At 43.7% G+C, this 24,598-nt stretch overlaps 1 protein-coding gene across 9 annotated transcripts in view; it reads right to left on the reverse strand.

Annotated features, from left to right (window-relative positions):
* The window catches only part of SLC2A3 (solute carrier family 2 member 3), a 108,739-nt gene extending 86,465 nt beyond the window's left edge, over positions 1 to 22,274 (reverse strand). Inside the window, exons 1-2 of one of the 9 annotated variants that reach the window (XM_049102426.1) lie at positions 21,959 to 22,274; positions 7,597 to 7,694 (exon numbers count right to left, since the gene is read on the reverse strand). In XM_049102426.1, the coding sequence (XP_048958383.1) occupies positions 7,597 to 7,635 (39 nt within the window). In that variant the 5' untranslated portion in view covers positions 7,636 to 7,694; positions 21,959 to 22,274. Of the gene's footprint in view, positions 1 to 7,596; positions 7,695 to 8,521; positions 8,554 to 8,583; positions 8,646 to 9,299; positions 9,411 to 9,465; positions 9,601 to 9,855; positions 9,921 to 21,958 lie in introns of those variants that run through there. The other 8 variants (XM_025472013.3, XM_049102427.1, XM_025472014.3 and 5 more) reach the window with 8 other exon arrangements.
* Positions 22,275 to 24,598: the final 2,324 nt, after the last annotated feature.

Genomic DNA, 24,598 nt, shown 5'->3' on the forward strand with positions numbered 1-24,598 from the left:
AAGCAAATCTGCTCTTATTTCTTCCCTGGTCAAAACCCTTCCAGTGGCCTTATATCATATTTAAAAAACAAAAAAATCAAACATCTCACCATAGTCTGCTAGGCCCTCAGTGATCTGGCCCTGGGGTGCCTCCCCACTCTCATTTCTTACTCTTTTCCTTCATGTAACTATACTCTTTCCTTACTATTCTTATAATGGTCTGTGGGCATTATAATACAGCCTACCATCTGCTCTCTGTTGTTTTTGCAATTTGTTTTCTTAACTTTTTTTTTTAAAAGATTTTATTTATTTACTCCTAAGACACACAGAGAGACACAGAGACACAGGCAGAGGGAGAAGCAGGCTCCTCACAAGGAACCCAACATGGGACTCCATCCCAGACCCCAGGATCATGCCCTGAACTGAAGGCAGACGCTCAACTGCTGAGACACCCAGGCGTCCATTTTCTTAACTTTTTGAGGTAATTATAGATTCACATCTAGTTGTAGGAAACAATACACAGATCCCATATACTCTTTACTCAGGTCCCCCTAATGACAACATCTTACAACATAGTCCAATATTACAACCAGGGACTTGATACTGATAAATCTACTCACTCTACAGCCAGTAATCTCTCTCCATCCCAACCAGTAGCAACCATTAATCTGTTCTTCATCTCTATATTTTTGTCATTTAAAAAATGTTGTGTAAATGGGACTTATTTTGGTTTGGGCTGCTACAATAGAGTACTACAGACTGGGTGCCTCAAACAATAGTTTCTCAATTCTGAATGCTGGAAGTCCAAGATTAGGGTGCCAGCATGGTCGGGTTCTGGTGAAAGTCTTCTTCCTGGTTTACACATCGCCACCTTCTCATTGTATCCTCACATGGCAGAAAGAAAGTACACAAGATAGCTCTCTGGCTTCTTATAAAGGCACTAATCAGATTTATGAAGCCTCCACCCTTATAGCCTAATAGCCTTTTACACACCTCCAAGTACCATCACACTGGAGATTAGATTTCAACATGAGTTGGGGGGAGGGGTGGTGTACAAACATTCAGTCCATAACAAGATCATATAATATGTAACCTTTTGAAATTGCCTTTTTTCACTCAGAAAAATTCCCTCAAGATCCATCTGTTATTCCTTTTTTTTTTTTTTTAAGTAATCTCTAGGTCCCACATGGGGCTCAAACTCATGACCCCATCAAGAGTTGCATGCTTTATAGACTGAGCCAGCCAGGTACCTCTTTTGCCCATTCTTTAAAAAACTGTTGAGGTTTTTTAGATAACAGTTTTATTGAGGTAAAACTCACGTACTATACAATTCACCATTAAAGTATACAACTCAGTGGTTTCTAGTATATTCAGAATTGTGCAACCACCTACCACAATCAATTCTGGAACATTTCCATCAATCAAAAAGAAACTCCACACCTATTTGAGGTCAATTTCCCCTAAATTCCCCTACATTTTGCCTTCATAGATTCACCTATTCTAGACATTTCATATAAATGGAATTATATATAATGTGGACTTTTGCCACTGGCTGCAAATAGTACAATGTTTTTCAAGGTCCATCCATATTGTAGCATCTATCAGCACTGTTTCCTTTTATTGTTAAATAATATTCCACTATATGGATATATCACATTTTATTTATCCGGTTATCAGTTGATGGACAACTGGATTGTTTCCACTATCATGAATAATGCTACAATGAGCACTCAAGTATGTATCTTTGTGTAAATATGTTTTCAATTATCTTAGGTATATATCTAGAACTAGCATTTCTGGATCATATGGTAATTCTACGTTTAATGTTTTGAGGAACTCCTAGCCTATTTTCCAAAGCAGCCATACCATTTTATTTATAAAGGGTTTCAGTTTCTTCATATCATTGCCAACACTTTAAAAAAAATATTTTATTTATTTATTCATGAGAGACAGAGAGAGAGAGAGAGGGAGAGACAGAGACACAGGCAGAGGGAGAAGCAGGCCCCATGCAGGGAGCCTGATGTGGGACTCGATCCTGGGACTCCAGAATCACACCCCAGGCTGAAGGCAGGTGCTAAACTGCTGAGCCACCCAGGGATCCCAGCCAACACTTTTCAGTGTCTGTATTTTCAATTATAGACAACCTGACAACTGTGAAATAATATCTTACTTTAGTTGTGATTTGCATTTCCCTAGAGGCTAATAATATTGAACATATTTTCTTCTTTTTTTTAAAGATTTTATTTATTTATTCATGAGAGACACAGAGAGAGAGGGAGAGACACAGGCAGAGAGAGAGGCAGGCTCCACTCAGGGAGTCCCCGCGGGACTCGATCCCCAGACTCCAGGATCATGCTCTGGGCCAAAGGCAGGCACTAAACTCCTGAGCCACCCAGGGATCCCCATTGAACATATTTTCATGTACTTATTGGTCATTTGTTTATCTTCTGAGAAACTTTCACACATATCATTGGCCATTTATTAATTGGGTTGTCTTTATTATTGAGTTCTAATTAGTATTTATATATTCTAGATACAAGTCCCTTATCATATATGTGATTTGCAAATATTATCTCCCATTCTGGATAGTATGTCCTTTGAAGCACAAATGTTTAAACTTGATTATGTCCAATATATCTATTTTTTTATTAGTTATTCATGATTTTGTTATCTTATATAAAAAACCATTGCCTAATGCAAGATCGCAAAACTTACATATATGTTTTCTTCTAAAAATTTTATGGTTTTAGGGGCACCTGATTGGTTCAGTCTGTTAGGTGGCCAACTCTTGATTTCGGCTCAGGTCATGACCTCAGGGTCCTGGGATCAAACCCTGTGTTGGGTTCTGTGCTTATTAGGGAGTCTGCTTGAGAATTCCTCTCTCACTCTCCTTCCACTCCTCCCTCACCTCTCCCTCTCTCAAATAAATACATTTTTAAAAAGCTTTATAGTTTTAGGTCTTACAATTAGGTCTGTGATCCATTTCCAGTTAATTTTTGTAAATGGTGTGAGGTAAGGGTCTAATTTCACTATTTTGCTTATGGCTATCCAGTTGTCCCTGCACCATTTGTTGAAAAAGCTATTCTTTCCTCACTGAATGGTGCAGGTAGGCATCCTTATTAAAAGTTGAACATTGGGCACCTCTAGTGGCTCAGCAGTTTGGCACCACCTTCAGCCCATGGTGGAATCCTGGAGACCAGGGATGGAGTCCCATGTCAGGCTCTCTGCATGGAGCCTGCTTCTCCCTCTGCCTGTGTCTCTGCCTTTCTCTATGTCTCTCGTGCATAAATAAATAAAATCTTTTAAAAAATAAAAAATAAAGAAAATAAAAGTTGAATATGGGCAAATGGGAGTTTATTTCAGGACTCTCAATTCTAGTTTATCGATCTATATGTCTAGCTTTATGCTAATAGTACACTATTTTGATTACAGTTACTGTTGAGTTATGAGAGGACTTTTTTGTCAATATATGGTTTGCAAATATTTTCACTGTAGCCTATCTCTTCACCATCTTCACTGGGTCTTTTGCAGAGCAAAAGCTTTTAGTTTTGGTGACGCCCAATTTACCTTTTTTGTTTGTTTGTTTTATGCTTTTGATCTCAAGCCTCTTCCTGTGTTTATAAATAAAGTTTCATTTTATTTTATTTTTTATTTATTTATTTTTAAAATTTTATTTACTTATGATAGTCATACAGAGAGAGAGAGGCAGAGACATAGGCAGAGGGAGAAGCAGGCTCCATGCACCGGGAGCCTGATGTGGGATTTGATCCCGGGTCTCGAGGATCACGCCCTGGGCCAAAGGCAGGCGCCAAACCACTGCACCACCCAGGGATCCCAAAGTTTCATTTTAACACACCTATGCCCATTTATCAACATATGGTCCTTAACTGATTTATTTTTTAAAGGTTTACTTATTCATGAGAAACACAGAGCGAAGGCAGAGACATGGGCAGAGGGAGAAGCAGGCTTCTGATGCAGGACTCCCAGTACCCTGGGATCATGATCTGAGCCAAAAGCAGATACTCAACTGCTGAGCCACGCAGGTACCCCTCTGTAGCTGCCTTAACACACGATAGCAGAGTGGAAAAGTTGCTAACAGAAACAGAAGGCCTACAAAGCCTAAAATATTTACTATCTGGTTCTTTACAGAAAACTTTGTGGATCTCCTGCTCTAATCTGCTAAGCTTTTCTACTCTAGGACCTTTACATCTGCTCTTCCCTCTATCTGAGACACTTTCTTCAGATCTTCTCATGGTGGGCTCCATAAGTCATTCAAGTTTCTGCTCAAAGTCATGTTGGACAGAACCTCTCTGACCAAATTATTTAGGTCAGAATTTAGAATTTAGAATATTTAGAATATACAACTCTACTCTCCCATCCCAACATCTATGCCTTTACCTTGCTTTATTTTTCTTCATAGAATGGATCACTTCCTTTGCCAGAATATAAGCTACATGAGGGTAGTCCTTGGCACCAACAGTACCTACCATAGATACTATTTGAAATATTTGAATGAATAAATGAATCAGAGAGAACTATCACATTTTTAGGGAAAACAATCCTACTTACTCTGTAAATTATTAGGGGAGCAATACTTGAATAAAAGAAATAAGTATCTGATTCTTACCATCATTTATATAAGTGATGTTTATGTTTCATTTTATCCCCGTGGTATTCCCTAACATAGCAAGCTGAGAAGTTACACAGGGCTAGAGGGCAAGGAAGCTTGGATGTCTTTAGATTTAGTTTCTAATTCTACATTACTTCCTGATCTCCTCTTTTTTAAAAATATTTATTTATTTATGAGAGACACAGGGGGAGGGGGAGAGGGAGAGAGAGAGAGAGGCAGAGACACAGGCAGAGGGAGAAGCAGGCTCCATGCAGAGAGCCCAATATGGGACTCCATCCCGGGTCTGTAGGATCGTGCCCTGGGCTGAAGGCGGCACTAAACCGCGGAGCCACCTGGGCTGCCCTTCTGATCTCCTCTTGAACCTAAACTAAAATCCAATGGGTGAATAATAATGTAGGCTATCTTTTTCACACTGGGATTGATTTCTCCTGATTGATTTTGAAATTCTGGACCTCTTGATCTGTCTACTAGAAGAACAATGTAAAACAAAAGAAAAGAGGTCTTTGGTATAGACATTGATCACAGGTCAGTGCTAGCATACTTTAGTTGTGTGACCTTGAAAACTTATCTCAAGATCTTAAACTTTTGTTTTAAATTTTTTTAAATGTTTATTTATTTATGATAGTCACACAGAGACAGAGAGAGAGGCAAAGACATAGGCAGAGGGAGAAGCAGGCTCCATGCACCGGCAGCCTGACGTGGGATTCGATCCCGGGTCTCCAGGATCGCGCCCTGGGCCAAAGGCAGGCGCTAAACCGCTGTGCCACCCAGGGATCTCCTTAAACTTTTTTTTTAAAAGATTTTATTTATTTATTCATGAAAGACACACACAGAGAGGCAGAGACACAGGCAGAGGGAGAAGCAGGCTCCCTGTGGGGAATCTGATGCAGGACTTAATCCCAGGACTCCAGGATCACCACCTGAGCCAAAGGCAGACACTCAACCACTGAGCCCCAAGGTCTTAAACTTTCAATTCAGATAATAACATCTGTCTCACAAATCAATGTATGTAAATAATCTTAAGTTCCCAATTATTTAATATTTTCTATATGCCTAGCTCCTGACACAGAGCTCCTAAAACCCTTGTAATTTCCTAAGTGATAAGAATACTAAGCATCTTGTTCTAATATTTGTCTTTGACTCCATCCCATGGTTAGAAGCTTGGAATTTCAGCCCTATCCCCTCATCCTCTAGAAATGGGGTTAATAATTGGTCATACCTACGTGAGGAAGCTCCATAAATCCCAATAGTTTCACAGAGCTTTCAGGCTGGTGAATACCCCAGCTCCAGAGGAACAGAAGCTCCTGCACTTGGGAACTCCCCAGACTTTCCCTAAGTGTCTCTTCATCTGACGATTCATCTGTATCCTTTATCATGTTCTTTAATAAACTGGTAAACATAAGTGTTTTCCTGAGTTCCGTAAGCCATTCCAGCAAATTAGTCAAACCCAAGGAGGGGTCATTAGAACCTCTCATCTATAACCAGTTGGTCAGAAGTACAGGTATAACCACGGCTTGCAACTGGTGTCTGACATGTATAAGTGTGTTGGAGGGAGGTTCAGTCTAGTAGGACCTGGCCCCTAACCTGTGGAATCTGATACTATCTCTAGAGAGACAGTAGCTGAATTGAATTAAATTGTATGACAACCAAGCGGTGTCACAGGTGAAGGAAAAACCTCCACACATTTGGTGAGCAGAACTAAAGTGTTTTGTGTGAGTAGGAAACAAGACCCAAAGGAGAGAATCACAGTAGGAAAGAATTGGATTTTTCCCTGCATAGCTGAATACCTTACCAAGTGCTTAGAATATATGATCGAACTTAATTGTCACAAAATTGGCAAAGAGAGATGTCATGCAAAAAGCTATTATAGTGTGCCTAATAGACATGAAAGAGGACAAACTTTCACAGCTGTTTGTATCTGGCTTTGTCAAAATGACCTTGTGAAAAGTAAAGTCACTGCTTTTAATGCCAGTAAGAATAGCAACAACCATCTGAAACCTTTATTTACCCTTTATTACCACCAAAGTCAGAAAACTTTGTTTTTTAAACTCTGTATTATTGGGATGTTTCATAGATATGTTTTTTTAATAATAAAACAACAGAGATATATGGTATCTTAATAATGATAAGGTTGGCATAATTAGACATCCACAAATAACAGAAGTAGACAATTCTGTGATTTTTAAAATGTAAAACAAAGTAAAGAGTCAAGTCTAATTATTAAATTAAATAAATATGTAGCAGGGGGCTGGTAGGGGTCTGAGATGGCAGAGGGCACAGTGGCTCCCACCACTAGTCTTCCCTTAGTATGACTACTAAAAAGTTCAGGGAAAAATATCAGGCAGTCTGAGATGCCAGCCATTCAAGATACCAATGAATTCACAGTCTTATTTAAAGTCTTTCTAGATGTGATCATATGTGGTAAACCACTGACTTCAGGCAATATGCAATTTTAGCCACTAAATGTCTACCCTACCCCATTTCATTCCAAAGGGCCAAACATGACTTAATACCTTTTTGGAGAGTCTTACCACAATTCTTCACAAGCAATAGGACTCAGTTACACTCTGGAGCCTGCTCTATAAGAAGAGTTCTTACTATTCTGCATTCATATATTATTACTCTTTGCACCTACACAGCCACACTTCTTTTCAAGGATGTTCTCCCAAGACCAGTTATGTATAATCTTACCAAGGCCTGTTTGTAATTACAAGCCTGAACATGGATATTTTACCATCCGAATTACTCTTGGTAATATTAAAGTGCAAAACACCACAAGTGGCAAATACTATTTAATTGTGAAGAGAGAGAATATGGGAATGTACCAAGTTTATTGGCTGTAATGGTCTCTTCCACCACCACTTCTACATGTCCTACACAATCAATACAACCAAAGTTTAGGAAGATGACAGGTATTATGATTATTAAACTTTCAATTCATGACAAAACAGTTTGACACCAATCTGACATAAATTCTTAATACTCACATCTGGTTTGTTGCTCACATCTGGTTTGTTGCTCTCCATCTCTCTGCTATACTAAGAATTGACTTTCCCTCCAACTCCTCTTCAAGGTACACTGTTTCCTGTAAATTGTAATTGGCTAGTTATTTATTTGCTCTATCTACTTAAACTCCTTGAGAGCTTAAGTATGACTTAGGCCACTAGCCATTGAGCATACCTATAAATACTTGTGGAAGTAGGTGAAACCTCACAGGATTCTAATGATGTCTTAGATTAACTCAATTCTGGGGTCTTCAACAAAGTTCTTTCCACTTGCTCAGTAACCATTGGGAAGAATTTTTATCAAATTAAGGGTTCTTGGGATCCCTGGGTGGCGCAGCGGTTTGGCGCCTGCCTTTGGCCCAGGGCACGATCCTGGAGACCTGGGATCGAATCCCACATCGGGCTCCCGGTGCATGGAGCCTGCTTCTCCTTCTGCCTGTGTCTCTGCCTCTCTCTCTCTCTCTCTGTGTGACTATCATAAATAAATTAAAAAAAAAATTAAAAAAAAAAAGTTAAGGGTTCTGGGGAGAGAGAAAGAGCTGGATATGGCAAAAATGGAACCTCTCTATTTTGAGTCATTGCTCTGTCATCTACTAGTGGTTTCCCCATTAGCAAAATAAGCAGGGATTAAGTAATCTTGCTGTTACAAAATTCTGTGACTTCATGTGGCTTACTTTGCCATATAAAATTTAAAGTATTTGAAATAAGCCACCTTTGGCCTAAACCACTTTGGGGAGCTACAGTGGAGCCAGAAATCATGATTCTGTTTAACCAGTTATCATGTTCTTGAGTCTGTTCCCCCCTCTCCTGAGGTGCATGCATTGTTGTGGGGATCAACTGGGAGTTTTATGTTGAAGGACCAGTATTATTTCCTGAGTTTGTTAGGAGGCAGAGAATTAGGACAGACCGTTCCTCTATTCCACAGCCTCCTTGTTTACTTCTTTCCATTTCTCTCTTCAAATTTCTCACCCCAGCCTCATCGCTCTCCTTTCCTCTGTCTCTGCTACTTCTTTTCTTCTAAGGCATCCTCACTGGGGGGGGGGGGGGGGGGGGGGGGGGTATGGGGGGGTAGGAGGACAAATAAGAAACAAAAACAACCCATAACTCTTTAAACTCAAGTAAATATACCTTTCTTAAAAAGGGAGGTGCTACTTGGTTATTTATGGAATTAATTCAGATAAATTCTTCTTGAAAACAAACGGAAATTCTAAATTTAGTCTATATTAAACTGGGACAAAATAATAACAGTATTTTTCCAAGGGCACCTGGCCATATTTCCTTTCTCTTACAGTTCAGGAACAAAGGACTAAATGAATGGGTGATCCATAATTTTCTAAGGAAATTTCAGTTTTCATCTTGCAAAAACCTACAAAGCTCATCTCATCTGCATAGCAGTTAAACTCCTGGTAGGCATCTTCCAAGCTCCCTCTGCCTGGACCATTCGTCTGGGCTTCCCTCCTTCCTTCAGGTCTCTGGTCAAAAGACACCTCCTCCAGAAGGGACTTCTCGGATTCATCCCTTCTGCCTCACCCAGGTTAATACATCAGCCCTCCTCCCCATCTCTTATTGTGCTTTTTTTTTTCATAAGATGTATCACCACCTGGCATTTTATTACGTATCCATGTGTTTTCTTGTCTGTCTCTTCGTTAGAATATAAGCTCCAGGAGGGCAGGGCCATTGTCTACCTGCTACACGGTGGGATCCCCAGCATTCAGAGGAAGGGCTGAGGCAAAATAGCTGCTCAGGACATAACCAATATTCTCTCCAGTACTCTGAGGCGACTTGCTGGTGGGTCCCGAGCCGCAGGACCCGCTCTCCCTCGGCCCGGCCCAACTCTGGGTCCCCACCCACCTGGCCCCGGTCCCCGCTCGTGGGCTGGTCCTCCCACCTGCCGGCCGCTGGGGCAGCGCAGCGCGCCCACCACCCGGACCGGCAACTGCAGGTGGGCGCTGCGGCTCGGCTCAGGCGCCCAGCTCCGGGGCCCCCCAGGCTTTTCCGCTGCTCCCGGGCCGCCGCGCCACCGCGCTTCCGCCGGGCTCGCGAGCGGCCGTTAGGACCCCCCGCTGCGGCGACAGGCCAAGGATTCTTTTTTGGACGGGTCCGTTGATGTGGTAGCAAAGCCAACTCGTGGATCCGGCCGCCTCCGCAAGGAAGACGCGCGCTCCCACCCGGGGCGACGCCGGGGTCCCGCTCGCTGGGCCCGGCCCCCGCCGCCCCCGCCGCCCCCGCCCCACTTCTCACCTTCGCGCCGAATGACCAGCCCCGGCGGCCGCCGCACGACGCACGCGGCGTCTGCGGGCCGAGGCCGCTGGGAGCCCTTTACGAGGAAACAGTGCTGGGCCCCACCAGCCTTACAGTTGCCGTTAGGAGGGTGTTGGCATTTCTGCTTTAAGAGATACCCGGCCCCCTGGCTGCCCCCTCGCCCCCTCGCCCCCCGAGCTGGTGCCCCCAGATAACCTGGCGGGGCGGGAGCTGAGCCGGCCGCGGGGGCGCGGAGGGGAGATTCCTGGTAGTTCCTTCGCCCGCTATAGCTGTTTCATGATGAAAAGCTCAACTGTCTTTCTTTCCACTTCCCAGAAACGTCTCTTCCGAGTATCTTTTCTTTCTTTCTCATTTATTTATTAGAGACAGAGAGGGAGGGGGGGAGACACAGGCAGAGGGAGAAGCAGGCTCCATGCAGGGAGCCCGACGCGGGACTCGATCCCGGGACTCCCGGATCACGCCTTGGGCTGAAGGTGGCGCTAAACCGCTGAGCCACCCGGGCTGCCCCTCTTCCGAGTTTCCACCGAAAGTCGTCCCTTGCTGCCGTGCTGGTGCTCTCCGGGGGAGGGGAGGGGAGGGGAGGACGCAAACGTGTTTTGGAGAGATTGTTCTCCCTCCAGCCTCTCTTGGAATTAATTGGAGCTCCGTCATGCATGATGGCTTGGCCTTTAGTAAAGAGGTGAGGCAATAGGGACAGGTGGGTTTTTTGTTTTGTTTTAAGATCTACACTGAACTTCTAAAAAGACGTTGCCCCCGTGAAGAATAAACACATGGAAAGGTATGCAGTTGAGTTGGTTGGTCATCAGGGAACTCCAAATTAAAACTACAGGACCGGGACACCTGGGTAGCTCAGGGGTTGAGGGTCTGCCTTTGGCCCCGGGCCCTGATCCCGGGGTCCTGGGATCCAGTCCCCCCGCCCCCCGCCATAGGGCTCCCCACAAGGAGCCTGCTTCCCCATCTGCCTATGTCTCTGCCTCCCTCTGTGTGTCTCTCATGAATAAATAAATAAAATCCTTAAAAAATAAGTACAGGAGGTTCAACCGTATGCCCATCAGAATGGTTAAAATGAAGGAGGAGGAAAAAGGAAAGAAAGAAGGTTCGCGGGCGCACCTGGGTGGCTCGGTGGTTGAGCCTTTGGCTGGAATGGTGATCCCGGGGTTCTGGGGTCAAGTCCCACGGGCTCCCTGCATGGAGCCTGCTTCTCCCTCTGTCTGTGTCTCTGCCTCCCTCTCTGTGTCTCTCATGAATAAATAAATAAAATATCTAAAAAACAAAACAAAAACAAAAACGAAAGAAGGAATGCCAAACATGGGAGGAGATATGAGGCATCCAGAACGCTCCTACACTGTTAATGAGGGTATACGTTGTTAAAGTGGTGCAATCACTTGGGGAAACTATTTAGCAATATATATATTTTTAAACTTAGCAATGTCTATTAGAATACAGGTCTACCGTATGACCCAATGATTCCATTCCAAGGTATTTCTACAGAAATGCATTTATATGATCACCAAAAAATAAGTACGAGAATGTTGATCTCAGCAGTATTCATATTAGCTCCAAAACTGGAAATAATCCAAATGTCCATTGAGAGAAGAATGGATAAATACATGGTAGTATATTCACTCAATGAAATAGTATACAGCAAGGAGAGCAAATGTACTACAGTGACACGCAAGGATATGGATTAATCTCACAAACTGTACTGAAAGAGTGAAAGAAACCAGGGTACAAAAGAGAATGTATTGAAAGATTCTAAAATACATTCAGGTCAAAAAAACAAAACATTGTAAAAGTCAAAAACAGCAAAACTAATCTGTGGTGTCATAAATCTAGATTGTGATTACACTTTGGGGATTGTGACTAGAAGGGACAACAGGGCTTCTGTGGTATGTCTGTCACTTGGGTGGGTGCTGTTAACCACCCAAGTGTTGAGCTCAGTGTTGAGCATCTGCCTTCAGCTCAGGTCGTGATCCCAAAGTCCAGGGATCGAAGTCCCACATCGGGCTCCCTGCAGGGAGCCTGCTTCTCCCTCTGCCTGTGTCTCTGCCTCTCTCTCTGTGTCTCTCATGAATAAATAAATAAAATCTTAAAAAAGAACAAAAAAGCCTGACTCCTCCTCCCCCCACCCCCCCCCCGCAATGAGTATGCCGCTAGAACACAGGTGTCATGAAAACCATCACTAAACCTAAACCAAAATGCAAAAGGAAAACACATCAACATTGTCATCATTGGACATGTAGATTCAAGTAAGTTTACCCCTACTGGTCATCTGATCTACAAATGTGGTGGGATCCATAAAAGAACTATTGAAAAATTTGAGAAGGATAATGCTGAGATGGGAAAGGGCTCCTTCAAATATGCCTGGGTCTTGGATAAACTGAAAGCTGAGCATGAATGTGGTATCACCATTGATATCTCCCTGTGGAAATTCGAGACCAGCAAGTATTATGTGACCATCACTGATGCTCCAGGACACAGAGACTTTATTGAAAACATGATTACAGGCACATCTCAGGCTCACTGTGCTGTCCTGATTGTTGCTGCTGTTGGTGGTGAATTTGAAGGAGGTATCTCCAAGAATGGGCAGACCCGTGAGCATGCCCTTCTGGCTTGCACACTGGATGTAAAACAACTAATTGTTGGTGTTAACAAAATGGATTCCACTGAGCCACCCTGCAGCCAGAAAAGATACGAGGAAATCGTTAAGGAAGCTAGCACCTACATTAAGAAAATTGGCTACAACCCTGAGACAGTAGCATTTGTGCCAATTTCTGATTAGAATAGTGACAACATGCTGGAACCAAGTGCTAACATGCCTTGGTTCAAGGGATGAAAAGTCCCCTGTAAAGATGGGAATGTCAGTGGAACACACTGCTTGAAAGCTCTGGATTGCATTCTGCCGCCAACTCGTCCAACTGATAAGCCCTTGCATCTGCCTCTCCAGGACGTCTACAAAATTGGTGGTATTGGTACTGTCCCTGTGGACGAGTGGAGACTGGTGTTCTTAAGCCTGGCATGGTGGTCACCTTTGCTACAGTCAATGTTACAACTGAAGGAAAGTCTGTTGAAATACACCACGAAGCTTTGAGTGAGGATCTTCCTGGGGACAACGTGGGCTTCAATGTCAAGAACATATCTGTTGGGATCCCTGGGTGGCTCAGTGATTTAGTGCCTGCCTTCTGCCCAGGGCGTGATCCTGGAGACCCGGGATCGAGTCCCGCATCGGGCTCCCTGCATGGAGCCTGCTTCTCCCTCTGCCTGTGTCTCTGCCTCTCTCTGTCTCTCTTGAATAATAAATAAAATCTTAAAAAGAAAGAACATATCTGTCAAAGATGTTCATCATGGTTTGGTGACAGCAAAAATGACCCACCAATGGAAGCAGCTGGCTTCATGGCTCAGGCGATCATCCTGAATCATCCAGGCTGAATCAGTGCTGGATATGCACCTGTGCTGGATTGTCACACAGCTCACATTGCTTGCAAGTTTGCTGAGCTGAAGGAGAAGATAGATCGTCGTGAAGATAGATCGTCGTTCTGGAAAAAAGCTGGAAGATGGTCCCAAGTTCTTGAAATCTGGTGATGCTGCCATTGTTGATGTGGTTCCTGGCAAGCCTATGTGTGTTGAGAGCTTCTCTGACTATCCTCCTCTGGGCCATTTTGCTGTTCATAACATGAGATAGACTTTGCTGTGGGTGTCAGCAAAGCAGTGGACAAGAAGGCAGCTGGAGCTGGCAAGGTCACCAAGTCTGCCCAGAAAACTCAGAAGGCTAACTGAGCATTAGCCCCAATACCTGTCACCCCATGTTTTTTTTTAAACAGATAATCCACATTTTATTTATTTTTTAAATTTATTTGAGACAGGCAGAAGGAGAAGCAGGCTCCATGTAGGGAGCCTGACGTGGGACTCGATTCCGGGTCCCTAGGATCACGTCCTGGGCTGAAGGCGGCGCTAAACCGCTGAGCCACCCGGGCTGCCCCATCCCAGTTTTAATCAGTGGTGAAAGAACGGTCTCAGAGCTGTTTGTCAATTGACCATTTAAGTGTTTTTTTTTTTTTTAATGATAGTCACACAGAGAGAGAGAGGCAGAGACACAGGCAGAGGGAGAAGCAGGCTCCATGCACCGGGAGCCCGACATGGGATTCGATCCTGGGTCTCCAGGATCGCGCCCTGGGCCAAAGGCAGGCGCCAAACCGCTGCGCCACCCAGGGATCCCTTGACCATTTAAGTTTAATAGTAAAAGACTGGTTAATGATAACCAGTTGTAAAAACTTCACAAGGAAAGGAGAATGTTTTGTGGACCATTTGTTTTGTGTGTGTGTGTGTGTGTGTGTGTGTGTGTGTGTGTGTCAATCTTAAGTTATTAGTTTTTAAAAACTTTTTAATGGAAACAACCAAAAATCTGTCACAGAATTTTGAGACCCATTAAAACAAAAGTTCAATGAGGAAAAAAAGAAAAGAACAAAAAAGCCTGACGTAATAATTTGTCCAACTTCTCTGTTCAATTTAACCAGTAGCCCGCTTATAATCACCATCTATAAGGCACTAGTAGGCACTGTGAAGTCCTGGAAAGATGTCTCTACCTTCTAGGAGTTCATAATTTAGGCAATGGTCAGGACACCTGGGTGGCTCAGTGGTTGAGCACCTGCCTTCGGCTCAGGTTGTGATCCTGGGATCGCGGATTGAGTCCCGCATAGGGCTCCCCTCGAGGACTCTTCTTCTCCCTCTGCCTGTGTCTATGCCTGTCTCCCTCTCTCAGTTTGTGACTCTCATGAATAAATAAATTAAAGAAATAATCTAGGCAATGGCACAAACATAAAAGTCATTGCTAGGGAATAGTCTTTGATACTATGCTAATTGTTAGGGGACTCAAAATAATCACTCTGGAAGAAAGTTGGGGAAAAGGATATGCATCTAGGCAGAGTTTCTGAGTTAGAAGGGATTTTTAAGATCCTTAGCATTTCTAGGAACAGGCGCTAGGGTGATCAACTGTCTCAGTTATCCCAGGACTAAGGGATTTCCCAGGATAGTCCTGGGCAACCTAGGATGAGTAATTACTCTAACGGGGGCTGAGTCTGATGCATCTTTGTTTTTTTTTTGTTTTGTTTTGTTTTATTTATTTATTATTATTATTTTTTTGAGAAGAGGGGATATGAGGAAGAGAGACAGAATCCTCAAGCAAACTCCCCACTGAGCTTGGAGCCCCACTTGGGGCTCAATTTCATGACCCTGAGATCATGACCTGAATCAAAGATGGATGCTTAACTGACTGAACCACCCAAGTGCCACCTGATTCATCTCTGAACCTGAAGTTTCTTTTCTCTCTTTTTCTTTTTTTAATATTTTATTTTATTTATTTATTTTATTTTTAAGATTTTATTATCATGAATAAATATGAGAGAGAGAGAGAAAGAGAGAGGCAGAGACACGGGCAGAAGGAGAAGAAGGCTCCATGCCGGGAGCCCGATGGGGGACTTTTTTTTTATTTTTATAGAAGTGGGAGACGTTTTGTTTTTGTTTTGTTTTTAATTTTTTTAAAAGATTTTATGTATTTATTCATAAGAGACACAGAGAGATAGAGAGGCAGAGACACAGGCAGAGGGAGAAGCAGGCCCCATGCAGAGAGCCTGACGCGGGACTCGATCCCGGGACTCCAGGACCATACCCTGGGCTGAAGGCAGGGGCTAAACCGCTGAGCCACCCAGGGATCCCCCAAAATTTTTTTTTTAAATTTATTTATGATAGTCATACAGAGAGAGAGGGAGAGACATAGGCAGAGGGAGAAGCAGGCTCCATGCACCGGGAGCCTGACGTGGGATTCGATCCTGGGTCTCCAGGATTGCACCCTGGGCCAAAGGCAGGCGCCAAACCGCTGTGCCACCCAGGGATCCCAACAGGGGTCTTGATCCCAGGTCTCCAGGATCGCGCTCTGGGCCAAAGGCAGGCCAAAGGCAGGCAGGCACTAAACAGCTGAGCCACCCAGGGACACCCCCCCCACCCTTTTTATTTAAAGATTTTATTTATTCATTAATGAAAGACACACTCACACAGAGGCAGAGACACAGGCAGAGGGAGAAGCAGGCCCCAAGCAGGGAGCCCGACGTGGGACTTGATCCTGGGTCTCCAGGATCACGCCCTGGGCTGAAGGTGGCGCTAAACTGCTGAGCCACCCGGGCTGCCCAGAACCTGAAGTTTCTAACACAGAGTCTGGCACATAGAAGATGCTCAATAAGCTCAATGAATATTTGTTGAAATAAAATGAGGCCGGAGGCCCCAGTAGCTCAGCGGTTTAGCGCTCCTTCAGCCCAGGGTGTGATCCTGGAGACCCGGGATCAAGTCCGACGTTCGGCTCCCTGTGTGTGGAGCCTGCTTCTCTCTCTGCCTGTGTCTCTGACTCTCTCTTTCTCTCTCTCTGTGTCTCTCATGAATAAATAAATAAATTTTTTTTAAAAATGAGGGCATATTCAGGTGATACCAGTTGTTTTTGGAAGGCAGGGAATTGTGGACAGGTGGGGATTAGGAACAGCTTGAGGAGGGCCTTGGATGACAAACTGAATAGTTTGTAGTGTATTTTATTGACAATTGGTAGCCACAGAATGCTTTTGAACAAAATATAAATTTAAAAAATTTGTGCTTTGTTGAATCTGGGCCACTAGAGGGGATTAGTTGGCATAAGTAGACTCTACAAGCTGAAGCCCAAATAAAGGATATCAGGATTCCAGAAAAAAAATGAGTAATAGACTTTTGGAACTGTAAGAAAAGTAAGAGTTCCATTAGTCCATTTTAAATTTTTAATTTTTCTAGTATATGTTCCTTTTAGAAACCGTTTCTTCCACACCTTCTTTTCTCCTTTCTTAAATGTTTATATTTGTAACACTTAGTTAGCAGTAAATGAAGTCTCAGTAGTTAAATGACCTGTTCAAGGCTACTTGACAAGTCTGAAATGGACTGGACAAGAAGCTGAGTTTCTTCCCTTGCAATGGCTGTGAACTTATACAACATCAGTGGGTTTTTTAAAAAAAATTATTTATTCATGAGAGAGAGAGAGAGAGATTGGCAGAGATACAGGCAAAGGAGAAGCAGGCTCCATGCAGGAAGCCCGATGTGGGACTTGATCCCGGCCTTTGGGATCATATCCTGAGCCATTGGCAGATGCTCAACCACTGAGCCACCCAGGCGTCCCCAACTTCAGTGGTTTCATAGTGAGGCCACACTGAAACAAAGTGTTTCCTTTTGTGTTGGTGTTTTTATTTATTTATTTATTTATTTATTTATTTATTTATTTATTTATTTATTTATTTTAAAGATTTTATTTATTTATTTATTCATGAGAAACACAGAGAGGAGAGAGAGAGAGGCAGAGACACAGGCAGAGGGAGAAGCAGGCTCCATGCAGGGAGCCCTACGTGGGACTCCATCCCGGGTCTCCAGGATCACTCCCTGGGCTGAAGGCGGCGCTAAACCGCTGGGCCACTCGGGCTGCCCAGTTTTGTTATGTTTGAAGTGAAATTTATCCAATTCTTAAATTCTGAGAGTATAACCTTACCATCTTTTTGGACTAAAAATTTTAATTAACTCTCCTATGAAATGATGATTATGGTAGAAGATAGTTGATAATGTCTTTATGTGAGTATATAAAAACTTCTCTGTTCCCCATTATATCCCTATCGGTTTATAAAAAAAAAATGCAAAAGAGGATTCTTTTTTTTTTTAAGAGGATTATTTTGGATCAGAATCCTCTCATTCTACTTATTCCCAAGGACATTTAATTTTATTTTTTATAATTTTTAAAAAAGATTATTTATTTGAGAGAGAAGAGAGTGTGCACACGCATGAGCAGGGAGAAGGGCAGAGGGACAAACAGACTGCTTGATGAACATAGACCCCGATGCAGGGCTTGGTCCCAGGACCCTAAGAGCATGACCTGAGCTGAAGTCAAATGCTTAACTGAGTCACCCAGGTGCCCCTTTTTATTATTATTTTTAAAGACTTTATTTTTAAGTAATCCATTGTGGGGCTCGAACTTACAACCTAGTGATCAAGAGTCACTGTTCCACTGATTGAGCCAGCCAGGCGGCAACCAAGGAAGGACATTTTATTTTTTTTATTATTATTTTTTTAATAATAAATTTATTTTTTATTGGTGTTCAATTTGCCAACATACAGAATAACACCCAGTGCTCATTCCGTCAAGTGCCCCCCTCAGTGCCTGTCACCCATTCACCCCCACCCCCCGCCCTCCTCCCCTTCCACCACCCCTAGTTCGTTTCCCAGAGTTAGGAGTCTTTATGTTCTGTCTCCCTTTCTGATATTTCCTACCCATTTCTTCTTCCTTCCCTTCTATTCTGGAAGGACATTTTAAAAATGGAGATATATCTAAACTTTTTAAAATTTAATTTAATTTTTAAAAGATTTTATTTATTCATGAGAGACAGAGAGAGAAAGAGAGGCAGAGACACAGGCAGAGGGAGAAGCAGGCTCCATGCAGGGAGCCCGATGTGGGACTTGATCACCAGACCCCAGGATCACGACCTGAGCTGAAGGCAGATGCTCAACTGCTGAGCCATCCAGGCATTCCTATCTAAACTTGTGATAGATATGACTGACCTTCATTCGCCTCCTTTCTTTTTAATTTTTAATTAATTATTTTCTTATTTTCTTAAAGATTTTATTTATTTATTCATGAAAGACACAGAGTGAGAAAGAGAGAGGTAGAGACACAGGCAGAGGGAGAAGCAGGCTCCATGCTGACATGGGACTCGATCCCAGGACTCCAGGGATCATGCCCTGGACCGAAGGCAGGCACTAAACCGCTGAGCCACCCACTGACTTTTCTTTTTAAAAAGAAAGTCTCCTTTCTTTTTAAAAAGATTTTCTTGAGAGAGAGAGAGAGAGAGAGAGAGAGAGAGAGGACATGCATAAGAAGGGGTCAGAGTATGGGGGGTTGGCAGAGGGAGAGGGAGAAGGAGCCTGAGCAGGGAGCCTGATACAGGGCTTGGTGCCAGGACTCCAGGATCATGACATGAGTCAGAGGCAGCTGCTTAACCGACTGAGCCACCCAGGAGCCCCGTCTCCTTTTTATATAGTTCCCTATACTGGTACTACCAAAAACCTGGAAAACCAAAACCTCAATTTCCTAGGCTTCCTTACAGCTAGGATTCTAGTTTTAAGTTTTGATCTATCAATGATTTGCACATCCCAGAGACTTGAAAAGTGGAAGTGAGGCAGGGGCCACCTCCTGGCTGCTTTAATAGTTGCTGGTGGCCAGCATGGTCATGGGATGTCGGGTTTTTCTGCAGCAGTGTTCCAGCAACCATTTACAAGCTTCATGGCCACTCAAGGCTGCTGAGGCATGTTAGCAATAGTAGCATCCTGATGCCTGGATCTGAACGAAGGCACTATGTCTTGAACTCCACAGTTTCAGCAACAGTCTTGATTCCTCCCCTTTCTGGAGCTTCCCTGGTGGGTAAGTTTAGTAGTTTCTTTTTTTTTTTAATATTTCATTTATTCATGAGAGACATAGAGAGAGAGAGGCAGAGACCTAAGCAGAGGGAGAAGCAGGCTTCCTGTGGGAGGCCGGAAGCACAGACCCAATCCCAGGACCTCGGGGATCACGACCCAATCCAAAGGCAGACACACTCAACCACTGAGCCACCCAGGTGCCCCTAGTAGTCTTGTTTTTGAAGCCATTTCTGGGATGTAGCAGAGACCCTGCTTTTGCTAAGCCCATCCAACAAGGTGGTAAATATCCATTCCCTGTATTAAGGCCTTTTCTGGCTTATATCGGCCTAAGTGGTTTCTGTTTATTGTAGCCAACCCTGACAGATACCTGACTGAGCCCTAGTAAGTCCCTTCTACACCTCTACCAGCCCCTCTGGTAGATACCCCTGCCTTCCCTTTTCCTCTTCTTTCCATAAATTCCAAGCACAGCATAACCTGGTGCTTTCATACTTGGTCTTTTGAGGCCTTGTAACTGTTCGCTGGGCCTCAAGAGGAAAGAAACAAGATTACTGTGTTTCTCAAGACAGAGGGTTGGGGAGGCAGGGAGCAGCTAGGCTCCAGGAGGTTGAAGATTTTCCTTAGGCCTAAGATTCTATCTGACTCAGTGTCTTATGTTCTCACCAATCAAGATGCCACTGGTTTATCTTTACATGCTAGAGGGCTTGGATGTTTGATTAGGAACAATGCCAGTTTTTTCTTCCTTAGACTCACTGCTAGGCTCTATTTTCCCTCAGAGACAATTTATACTTTGATTTGTTGGACATCATGAAAAGGAAAGTGCAGTGCTCAAACTGCATGAATGATTAACCCTAAAATAGTTTTGTATATTTCCACATAATTCATATAATATTAACTAGGAAAAAAATGCACACTTACCTAATACAATTCTTGAAAAATTTTTTTTTTTAAATTTTTATTTATTTATGATAGTCACACAGAGAGAGAGAGAGAGGCAGAGACGTAGGCAGAGGGAGAAGCAGGCTCCATGCACCGGGAGCCCGACGTGGGATTCGATCCCGGGTCTCCAGGATCGCGCCCTGGGCCAAAGGCAGGCACTAAACCGCTGCGCCACCCAGGGATCCCCTCTTGAAAATTTTCTTAATGTCTCCCCTACCCCCTTTCATATAAGCAACATATACCTTATTATGCTAGAATTTCTTGTAGCTAAATATAATTTTCCTATGGTACTTTTATTATTGCAAATATAACTGCCCCCTGTTCCTCCCCTTCTTTTTCTTTCTTTTTTTTTTTTTAATTCATGGGAGACACACACACACACAGAGGCAGAGACACAGGCAGAGAGAGAAGCAGGCAGAGAGAGAAGCAGGCTCCATGCATAAAGCCGGATGTGGGACTCGATCTGGATCCCGGGACTCCAGGACCACGCCCTGGGCCGAAGGCAGGCGCCAAACCGCCACGCCACTCAGGGATCCCCTCTCCCCTTATTTCTAAGCTATTGTCATAATTATACTGAAAAGCCAGTATGATACACTTGCTCATAAACTATTTGGCCTAAAAGATTCTAGAAAATTATAAGTATGGAATCGTTCTGGATAAATAGAAGGTACTTGAATCTTGACCAACAATCCATGTAGTGTCCTGCAGTGGGAATAGTTAATAACACTTTTGGGAAGTTTGTGCACTGCTTTCCTCAATTTCAGAGCAGTTTTTAGATCATGGTAAAGCACTGGTGAAATCTTGCTATAATCTTGTAGGCCAGCAAGTGATTCCATAATTTCTCGTATAGATGTTTATCTCTTAATATTCTCAAATAGTAAGTTCTTCCTACCCTTGACTCTTAGATTATAGGTTAAACAACGTATTTTCCATTCATTGGATGTAGAGGTCATCTTTTTACTAATCCCATCTATCTTTTCAATTTTTCTAGGAATGTAGGTTAGGGGGAAATCTGCTTCCTAACTTTAAAGGCCTCAAGGTGTTAAGGGGAAAATGGTGGCGTTTCCCAGGTAGGTCGGGGAAACAGATCTCATTTTATGGCTGGATTAACCCAGGTGGTAAGTAAGTGTGAAACATTTTTCCAGGATCATAAAATTGACATAGGTTCTTTATTTTAAAAATATTTATTTAGATATATTTATTATTTTAGAAAAGATTTTATTTATTTATTTGAGAGAGAGAGAGAGAGAGAGAGCGCGCGCAGGTGGGGGAGGGAGGGGTATTGGGAGAGGGAGAAGCAGGATCCCCCGAGCAGGGAGCTCCCCGACCCACAAGGCTGGCTCCCAGGACTCCAGATTATGACCTGAGCCAAAAGCCGAATCAAGGGTTCAGCCACCCTGGTGCCTCTATTTTGACACAGATGCTTTGTAAAAACATATTCTAAAGGTCTGGCATCTTCAGAATTTGCCCATTATACTATATAAACGTCTCGTTCTTGTTTGGTTCAGATCACCCACCATGTATCCGACGGTAGGAAGCATCAGAGATACAGCGATGAACAAAACATATTCCCTACCCAAGGTCTCTGTATATGGTTAACGCTCTTCCTTTAGACAAATCGTTTCCGTTCTCTACACCTCCGCCCACTCTTTATTATTCACGAATGGTTTCTTTAGGAACCCACCTGTTTGGATACTGTGATCCAGGGTCCATCCTCGGCTGTCTCTCTCAGAGCCTCAGTTTCCCTATGCTTCCCTAGAAGAGACCAGGGTAAACCCCGTGTTTTCCCTTTCCTCCGTCTCATTCTTCTACGTAACTTAAGTGAACGGGAAGCCGGGGACCAAAGGCTCATAGAAATGCAATGAGCGTGTGTATTCCAGAAAGCCCGGGCACACGCCGACTTGGTCGGGTAAACAGGAAATCATTGATCCTAGGCAGGAAATGACCTTGTGGAGGGTGACCAAGGTGCCGCGGATTTCCCTCTTTCCTCCAGTTGCCTTCTAAACTCATTTCCGGGTTTTAATCAATTTGGTCCTTCAGTACAATAACCGAGTCCAGCTGGCTCTTCCCAGTCCCACCCTAGACCTCGTTCCGCCGAGATCGGCCAATAGGCCCTTTCCCTTAGTGGGCATTTTTACGGCTCGTTTTACCTCACCGCAAACCTCAGCCAATCAGCAGTTGCGGTAGGAGGTACCAAAATAACCTTCACTTCCTCCGCCCAATAGCCACCCCCCTCGCTTGCGTCATCCTGATGGATGACTCACGTAGCCAATCAACAAGCCTCCTTGGGCCCAGCCTACCTTAAGCCCAATCAATTAAAACGAAGAGGGGCCATTGGGGCGGAGAATGGAAAACTCGCCCCCTCTTTTGGAAATGGTTTGAAGAGGTGCGTCCGGATTTAGTGAACTTACGGTTTTCGACCAACAGTCAAGGCACACGGTAGATCGCCAACGCCCCAGCTGCGATCTCTCCGACCCCACCCCAACATGGGCCCCACCCCACCCCACACATATCCCTCCCCCTCCCCCGCCTCCAATTTCGGATGGACACGCCCCCATTCTGAATCGTCGCGAAAAGGACCAAACCCAACAGCAGGTGCTTTACACGTTCCTCTCGCGCGGGGAGCGTAGGGGAAGGACAGACCCTTGCGGCCCCAAGCGCGGATCTTTCCATTCAGTGCGTCTCTCCCCCTTCCCCACGTTCCCGGGTCGGAGCTGACACGGGAGTGGGAGGAGCTCAGTGCCTGCTCCGCGCAGGGAGCGGCTACGGCTTCTTAAGGTGGAACGGAGCTGCGGGGAGGCTGGGCCTCACAACTGGGAGGTGACGTCCTCCCGCCTTCCAACCTCCTTTCGCAGTTTACCTCTACTCCGCTAACCTTAGTTCTAGTCTTGGTTTTAGAACAGACAGGTTAGGGAGAGGATATAAAGTTAGCGTAGAAAACTTAAGATAATAAAGTTATGGAAAGGAAATACGTACCATGGAGAGAATTTTTCCATCATGATCTGATCTCCTCTGTTGTCTTCTATTATCCCTAGATTACCCTTTAAAGTACCAGCTAGAATTTCTACTGATGTGCAGAGAGCTCAGATTTGGTCTAATAAATATTTCCAAATGAATCGTTTGTATGCTCGTTTATTCCCTACCCACTAAATCTGACGGCAGCCATGAAGGGAAGCAAGAATCTGTGCTTAGTGGCTGTCGGTTATTTCCCAAACCTTTTACCAGCAGGTTCCCCCCCCCCCCCCCCCAAAAACGAAGAGTGTAGGTGGTAGATTGCACAGATTTGCAGTCTTGGCTCTAGTTAAGTCTTCTCATTTGTAAAATGGGGAATAATAATACCTACTTCCTAGGTTTAGTGTCAGTACTAAGAGACATAGTGTAAATTAAAATATTATAATCTGAAAAGTGTAAGCAAACATAGGATAATACAGTTATTATAAATACAAAGTATATCATAATAGTAAACACATAATCCTTACTATGTTCTAGCATTTTTTTAAACAGTGTGTTTTAAAAACTTTTTTTTTTTTTTTTTAAAGCTCTACCCTCAACGTGGGGCTTTAGTTCAGGATCCCAAGATCGAGTCACATGCTCTATGAGCCCAGTGAGCCAGCCAGGAGTCCCTTAAAAAACTATTTTGTAAGATTTCAAACACATACAAATGTAGAGAGAATAGTTTGTTTGCTTATTTATTTATTTATTTATTATTTTATTTATTTATTCATGAGAGACACAGATTGAGGCAGAGACACAGAGGGAGAAGCAGGCTCCATGCAGGGAGGTCTCCAGGATCACGCCCTGGGCTGAAGGCAGGCACCAAACTGTTGAGCCACCCAGGCTGCCCATGTATATTTTTTAATTGAAGTTCGATTTGCCAACATATAGTGTAACACCCAGTGCTCATCCCATCAAGTGCCCCGCTCAGTGCCCATCACCCAGTCACCCCCACCCCCCACCCACCTCCCCTTCCACTACCCCTTGTTTGTTTCCCAGAGTTAGGAGTCTCTCATGTCCTATCACCTTCTCTATTTATTTTTAAAAGATTTTGCTTTTAAGCATCTCTACACCCAAGATGGGGCTCGAACTCACCACCCTGAAATCAAGAGTCGTATGTTCTACTGATTCAGCCAGCCAGGTGCCGGGAGACTAGTATTTCAAAAACAAAACAAAACATATTGTAATAAGCAACACTTGGTCAATCTTTTATCATCTATACCTCTCTCCCCATCCCTTGCTTACTTTGAAGGAAATTTCAGGCAATTCATGATTAAATACTGCAATATGCATTTTTAAAAGATAAAGATCCTTAAATAATAACAATAAT

Source organism: Canis lupus, chromosome 27, assembly GCF_003254725.2.
Source record: "Canis lupus dingo isolate Sandy chromosome 27, ASM325472v2, whole genome shotgun sequence".
Classification (NCBI taxonomy): domain Eukaryota; kingdom Metazoa; phylum Chordata; class Mammalia; order Carnivora; family Canidae; genus Canis; species Canis lupus.